Source organism: Rana temporaria, chromosome 1 (assembly GCF_905171775.1).
Source record: "Rana temporaria chromosome 1, aRanTem1.1, whole genome shotgun sequence".
In the NCBI taxonomy this organism is placed as follows: domain Eukaryota; kingdom Metazoa; phylum Chordata; class Amphibia; order Anura; family Ranidae; genus Rana; species Rana temporaria.
Window position 1 is genome coordinate 349995840 of NC_053489.1, and position 7898 is coordinate 350003737.

The following is a 7898-nucleotide window of genomic DNA, read 5'->3' on the forward strand; positions in this document are numbered from 1 at the left end:
CTTTGAAATGATATATACTAGAAAATAAAAGATTGACAGTGTGTGTATCGCCTGGTCTGGCCAATCCGATGAATGAAAAAGCAAACCTACTGCTCATAGGCACAGCATAACCTCTCAGGATTTTTAGAACAGACCAGGTGAGTATTTAAAAGGTATTGTTTATTAAAGACATTTGATAATCTATACAGTAGAAAAGTAAAATCAATTGCAGTACAAAAATACAGGCATAAATGTAGGTGCCCTCTGGTATGAAGGGTTATTGCATGTAGCTGTTAGAGATGACGCCTGACATGTTTCAGACCCCTAGGTCCTTCTTCATATGCTGAATGTCATCTAAAGCATACGTTCTCTATAGAGTGAACATATTTAACCATTAGTACAATATTAACATTTTCACATTGATAAACCTATTGCATGGAATTGAACATCCATGCAAGTACAAAAATAGGCATGGGAGGCTTGTACTCACTTTCATGAGCCGATCAACAATGAACCGTGAGGGGGGCCTGGCAGGGATGGAGCTGGTCTGCACTGTAGTTGTTAGACTGTGGAACAGGTGGTAAACACTGAGATAAAAATGCATCAACATCAAAGGACAGGAGCTGGAGATGCTCAATGTGACTACGAGAACTCCCACTGATTGGAGTGGTCACTTCTATCAGTATAAGGTAGGCCAAAAAAAGTACAAGATACCTTGGACTAATGGCTTCCTGGATAGGATTGTGGCAGTAGATATGTAGTAATGTAGTTAAAAAAACTGAGTGCTACAATAAAATGATCAATCAACCTTCCATGTAAGGGAGTGATCACAAGTATGTTGGTCCTGTCAGCAAGACACCAGCGGTGTGATTGCTGGTGCTAGCAGGAAGTTTAAATAGCCTGTAAGGCCAGCTGAGAAAAAGCTTAGAAGCATGTTACCGATGAGGCAGACCTTTGCGCCGCACTGGCTGCAACCATCTGCCTCAAAGTTCCCTGATGGGACGGCGTGCAGCGCCAGGCCTGCCTAAGAGGGGGGTGGGGCTGTGTCCCGCGTCATCCCGCCATCGGTGCGCTTGTAGCCCATCCCACTGTCCCCAAAGCTGGGAGGCAAATAGGAAGGAGCAAAGCCATAGGCAAGACTCCTATTGGGCTGATCACCTTTGACCACTGGGTGGCACCATCTCTCCCTTTGGTTTTGACATACCTGTTTGATACATATTTTTTTTTTTTTCTTTTTTACAGTTCTCTTTTTCATCACACGGGGCGGGGCTGGTTGCTATATGTGTACTGCTCGGTGCGTGTGAGACCTCTGATTCCCTGCCTTACTAGTGGGTGATACGGTGTCTCATTGCCCAATCGGAGTCTTGCCTATGGTTTTGGGGGTGGCCCTTTTGCGGACGGGCCTGGCGCCGTCCCATCAGGGAACTTTGAGTCAGATGGTTGCAGCCAATGTGACGCATTACGCTGTGCCTATGAGCACTAGGTTTGTTTTTTTCGTTCATCGGATTGGCCAGACCAGGCCATACACACACTGTCAATCTTTTATGTTCTAGTATATATCATTTCAAAGGGCTGCCCTTCTCGCAGAAGACAGCCCACACAAGTGTGATGTGGTGTCTGACAGCTGTAATGACGCAGATATTTTGTATAGGTACAATGATTAGCTTGTTTTCTTACATTTGTAGGTAGTCTTAACACAAACCCTCACAAATAGAAGAAAAAGAGAGAAGCATCCCTAGTTCACTGCACCAGTAAATACATAATATTTTAATATTCACAATGGAATGCTGATCTTGGAGGGTCCAGATATAGCATGCCAGGTCAGGCATATTCCAGTGGAGGAGACCTAAGTATTATTAACCCATTTGCTTTAATTTTCTGTGTACAGAGAATCTGTGCAAATTAGTGGGTTGCTTTTCTGATCCTTGACGCTGTTTGCACAAAATATTGCGCATTGGTGATCAAAGCAATATAATTTGGTGAATGGAGACAGTAGATGCATTTTAAAATATATAAAAATAGAATTGTGTTTTATTGATATTGAAGTCCTTATTTGTAACTAAACCCCATGTAGTAGAAAAGTGATTTCCAACTGCCTTCTTTTATCTTCATAGCTGGTCTTAGATTGCCCTACGGACTCTTGTTTCAGTTACATCTACCAGTATGAGCCATACCTTAGGGACCCATCTGCCTATTCTAAGGTCCAGGTAAGCTTTCTGCCTTTTTTTTTTTAAAGTATGGATGTGGCAAACTCATCAGGGTAGTATGCACATAGGAAAAGATAAAAGGGGGCATCACACAGTGGAAAAACTCAAATAAGCACTTAAAAAAATTATGTATAGCACCCATCAATGTTTATTGGTCTTCAGTGATAAAAAACGGAATATGCGTGGTGTGTTTGGCTATATGCACACACTCCTTTGGTGACATCTGTGACTACTGTTCAGGCTATTTAGAGGTCCAGTCCTTCTTACTTTTCCAGGGTGGTGCAGGTTTATTGTAGGTTTCTTGTAGGCTTCTGTAGGTATTACAATTGCAGAGCTACTGGAGAGACATCAAAGTGCGTGTTTGACAGATATTAAAAATGTTGCTTTATATGGATTAATAATGTGAACATACAACAAGCTGCTGTGAAGTAACAGTTATTTATCCTTACTAGATGTTGGTCAATATGTTCTACCTACTTCCATTTCTGTGTGTGTCCATTTATGGTCTTCTAATTCCTGGCTGCTCATGGATGTTGGATTGGACACTGGTGTTTGCTGGTGCAGTAGCACAGGTAAGAGAGCCCTAGACTTTACTGAAGTTAAATGATTCACTATTCATCTCAAAAAGGACCTGTTACTTATTACTCTATATAGATATGTATAGCAAGGGGGCAAGCAAGTGAGGAAACCAAACTAAATGTTTTCTGTGTTATCCCAGTGCTATGTTCAGTGCCATGAGGTATGGTTAAATAATTACTAGGAGTGGTGTGGCACAGAAAAACTATTAGGGAAGACATGTGAAAAGGAATTGACACTTACCCTTCTCCCATAGCAGTATGGATGCATCTTGTATTTTGCACATCAATTCTCAATAGCAAATACATTTCAGGAATTGTGGTATAAGATAATCAGTAGATGGTATCCCATATGTATTACACAAAATAAATTGTATATCAGAGGTTTCCTGAGGATGTAAGGCTGCATCAGGTACAACATCACATATCTCCTGGTTCGGTCCTAAATTGCAATTATTCTGGAATACTGTGATAGATCAGGTCAGGAAGTTGACCATGGTAGACCTGATGACATTGGATGTAGTTTGGGGTTGTTGTCCTGCTGCAAAATACATTTGGGTCCAATCAAATGCCTCCCTGGTATGGTATGGCATGATGGATAAGAATTTTGCCCGTATTTCTCAGCATTGAGGACACCATTGATACTGACAACCTCCAACTCCATTTGCAGAAATACAACCCCAAACTTGCAAGGAACCTCCACCACGATTCACTGTTGCCTGCAGACACTCATTGTTGTACCGCTCTCCAGCCCTTCGTGAACAAACTACCTCCTGCTACAGCCAAATATTTCAAATTTTGACTCATCAGTCCAGACCACCTGCTGTCATTTTTCTACATCCTAGTTCCTGTGTTTTTGTGCATAGTCACTTAGCCTTGTTTCCACGTTGGAGGTATGGCGTTTTGGCTGCAATTCTTGCATGAAGTTCACTTCTGTCCAGACTTCTCTGGACAGTAGATGGGTGTACCTGGGTCCCAATGGTTTCTGCCAGTACTGTGCTTATGGCACTCCTGGACATCTTCTGATGTCGAAGGAAAGTAAGCATGATTTGTCTTTCATCTGCTGAATTAAGTTTCCTTGGCCAACCACTGTGTCTACGGTCCTCAACATTGCCTGTTTCTTTGTGCTTCTTCAAATGAGCTAGAACAGCACATCTTGAAACCTCAGTCTGCTTTGAAATCTATGCCTGGATAAAGCCCCATACACACTATCAGTTTTCCGACAGGTTTTTCTTTTCAGATTTACCAAAACCATGTAGTGCAAGGGCCTGCCTGATTGAATACAAATTGAAACTCTTAAGGTTTTACCTCATATTAGATGGTTTTGGTAAACCTGAAGAGAAAAACCTGCAGGAAAACTGATAGTGTGTATGGGGCTTAAGACCTTGCTGATGCAGTATAACTACCTTGTTACTTGTTGCTGTGCTGAGTCTTGCCATGGTGTATGACCTGTGACATAAAACTGTCTTCCACTACCTGGTTTGAAGCGAAAGGGTAGTCACACCAAATATTGACTCTCTATCCTGCCATCTGCCATGGAGGTCCTGGGAAAAACAGTTAATCTAGGGACCCATGGCATGTGAGTTGGGGGCAGCATTTATATGTAAATTTTAGAAGTGATCAGATGTCTTTTTATAGTGGCTGGAATCACTTCTACAAGAAAGCCTATAGTGTGTGCAGCCACCATAATAGTTGGATCAAACAGCAGTTGTAAGAAAAAAATGGTTTTGGGTAAGTTTATATCGGGCTTTTTTATATTGTAGATTTTTTTTTTACCTTTTTATATGCAATTTTTGTTTTCTGAATACAGATTTGTAACTACATGTTTGCAAGACCTGATACAAGGTTCCAAGGGCTTTATGTGTTAAGCTGACCATAGATAGTTCAAATCTCAAACAGTACAGCAGGAGCCGGACAAGATTCGAACCATGTATGAACATGCTGAATGTACCCAAGTTGAGCGATCGCTCAACTTGGGTACAAGCAGCCTGCCAAATTCTATATGCGATTATTGCTAGTGTCTGTTATATCCTCTAGAAATAATTACTGTGTTCTCCCAGTGGGGACGCCTTTCCCGCTGTGGTTGCAGGAAAGAAATTCTCTGTCTATGGCCGGCCTTATCTAAGGAGACAGCAAAACAGAACAGCATTTTTGAAGCTCCCTTTGATGGAAACCTCCTAGTGAGCTGTCTAATTTCAGATCAATTACTGCTGTGATGTCCCATTTGAATTCTGTAAATATTCCTTTACCAGATCTGAAAAATCATACCAATCATGTGAAAAAGGAGACTAAAGCTCCACCTGCTGTCCGGATAGATGACCGCATAATATTAATATGCAATATATCCTATTTATCTTGCTAAAGTGATATTTTTTTTTTATGTCCTAATTAAAATAAACAAAGAAAAATATGTACAAAACCATTGTTCATTCCCTTTAACATACTAACATTCTAATCTGGCGGTATTCCCGAGTGTGGCTCGGGGTAAGATTTCTGTACCAAAAGCAGTAACCCCGAGCCACACTCGGGATCGCCTCGCAGCAGCCACAGGCAGGTTTTACTTACCTTGTCCCTGGCTCCTGTGACGCTGCCGCGCTGTGTGAGCGAGCGGTTTCTCCTTGTTCGATTCACAGTGTCCCTGTGCTGCCGATCTCCGTTCCCTGTGACGTTACGACGTACAGGGGCGGAGAACGGCGCCAAATTCAAAAAAGTAAATAAACACATTACATACAGTATACTGTAATCTTACAGATTACAGTACTGTATGTAAAAAATACACACACCCCTTGTCCCTAGTGGTCTGCCCAGTGTCCTACATGTACTTTTATATAATAAAAACTTTTCTTTCTCCCTGCAAACTGTAGATTGTCCATAGCAACCAAAAGTGTCCCTTTATGTCAAAAGTTATTTTAGATCAGCTAGAAAACAGCGATAATAAATTCTAATCACTTGCAGAATTGAGTGATAGGGATTTGTAGGGAAATTTGTCATAAAAAAATAAAAGTAATGACAGAGACAATTCTGCAACTGAGCAAATTTCAGTGATTTTGAGTTGATTACATTATTGTATCATTTTTATTATAATTATATTATTTGTTATAATTATTTATTAGATTATAATTTATGATTTTGTTTTTCAAACTTTTTCATACCCGAGATGTCTGCTAGACTCTTGTTCAAACATATTTAAGTGAGTTATTCCTAAAAATTACAGGCCTACAATGTACAGTAAAACGCCAAATTTCCTTGCAAAATAATGGTACCGCTTTCAGCACCTAAAATCTGAAATAATCATACCGCTAGGGAGGTTAAAAACAACGCTGACTCTATTGGGCATGTTTATAAAGTAGTGAATGTGACATTTACCTTATATTCAGTGCATAAAAATTTTCTGGTGAATGTGTTTTAATATACAGCCGATGTTAGATCCGCTGCTTTATAATACCTTATTTAAAATATTTGTATATTTTATCACTGATTCTTTAACTAAACTTGTTTATGACTGCCTTCTGCATACTGTTTCCATAGGCTCAGTTTGCTCACATGGGATCTTCAGTATACCATAGAACACCATATACTTATCGTGTCCCTGAAGAATCTTGGTGGGATTTTATGATTCTTAATGCTATCTACACTTTGGGAATGCAGATTTTTGCCTACCGTTGTCTCCGGAATCCAGCTTTCTTCATAAAAGTCACAACAGAGACTGTAGAGGAAGGCAAGAAACAGAACTGAGGGGAGTGCTGAGCATGCCTTGAGATGCCAAAGGAGAATGGTCTCTATATAGTTTACAAGACTCCAGAATTAGTCCTGGACCAATTGAAATATTTTTGACTAAACAAAAGAGTACATGTTACCTTTTTAGAAGAATTTCATTTGTATATTTCAGGAGAAAGGACTGGGTCCCATGCATATTTTCTCTCATTATATAGATACATGCGTATCTTCTTTTTTCAAGACTCGCACACAATCATACACTACATTGATTATTTTAAAAGACCTGTCCTGACAAAACTCTGCCTACCATGGAGTCCAAAAAAGGCATTTTCCTAAATAAGGAAGGTTTTCATCCATATTACTTTATTATACTTTTACTAGAGTTTCCACAGTTTAATCTCAGGTCTAACCGCGCATTTCTAAACATGCAAATTAGCAAATCTTTTCCAGCTCTGTACCCAGCAGATTTACTGCTGTGCTGAGCACATATGGTGGAACATTTTAGCTTTGGTTTGAATATTACTTAACAAATAAATAAATGTAAAAATAGAAAGTGGGTTTAAGTTTTGGTAAATATTTTTTAACCCCAAAATGTTAATTTTAAATATGCTTTTTTGCTTGTTTTTGTAATAAAGACAATAAGACACTGAGTTTTAAAATGTTCTGTTTTGCATTTATTTTAGAACCTAACATAGCTACTAATCTTTTGTGAGGAATCTTATAATGTTTTTTTTTTCTATAAAATATAGTAGTTCAAGTTGAAGATCTGTATTGGAATGCAAGCCTGTACTTAAGGCTACTTTCACACTGAGCTGCTTTACAGGTGCTAATACCCGGCTGCAATGCGCCTTGAAAAAGCCGCTCCTCTCACTCTAAGGCCCCGTACACACGGTCGGTTTGGTCCGATGAGAATGAACCGAAGTTCATTTTCATCGGACCAAACCGACCGTGTGTATAGGCTATCGGTCTGGTTTCCTTCGGTCCAAAATTTCTAAACATGCTTCAAAACCGAAGCGATGGACAGCTGCCCCATCGGACCAAACCGATGGTTAGTACAGAAAAGCATCGGTTCAAAACCCGCGCATGCTCAGAATCAAGTTGACGCATGCTTGGAAGCATTGAACTTCATTTTATTCAGCACGTCGTGTGTTTGACGTCACCGCGTTCTGACCCGCTCGGATTTTGGACTGATGGTGTGTACACATATCAGGCCGTACGGCCACTTCAGAGGTGAACCGATTAAAACCGGGCCAGTCTCATCGGTTTGGTCCGACCGTGTGTACGGGGCCTTATGTGAAAGCCTGAGGGTAAAGCGCCGCTAAAAATAGCGTTGCTTTTACCGCCGATGCCCCCAATGCCTCGGTGTTAAAGGAGCCTTAAGGTTTTAGAGCCTTAAGGTTTTATTTCCAAAGTTGCTTCC

At 40.4% G+C, this 7898-nt stretch overlaps 1 protein-coding gene across 1 annotated transcript in view; it reads left to right on the plus strand.

Moving 5' to 3' along the window:
* TM6SF2 (transmembrane 6 superfamily member 2) overlaps window positions 1–7128 on the plus strand; it is a 62649-nt gene extending 55521 nt beyond the window's left edge. The window contains exons 8-10 of the mRNA XM_040320640.1: window positions 2094–2186; window positions 2639–2758; window positions 6290–7128. Of these exons, the coding sequence (XP_040176574.1) occupies window positions 2094–2186; window positions 2639–2758; window positions 6290–6496 (420 nt within the window). The 3' untranslated portion in view covers window positions 6497–7128. The remainder of the gene's footprint in view (window positions 1–2093; window positions 2187–2638; window positions 2759–6289) is intronic.
* The last annotated feature ends 770 nt before the right edge of the window (window positions 7129–7898 follow it).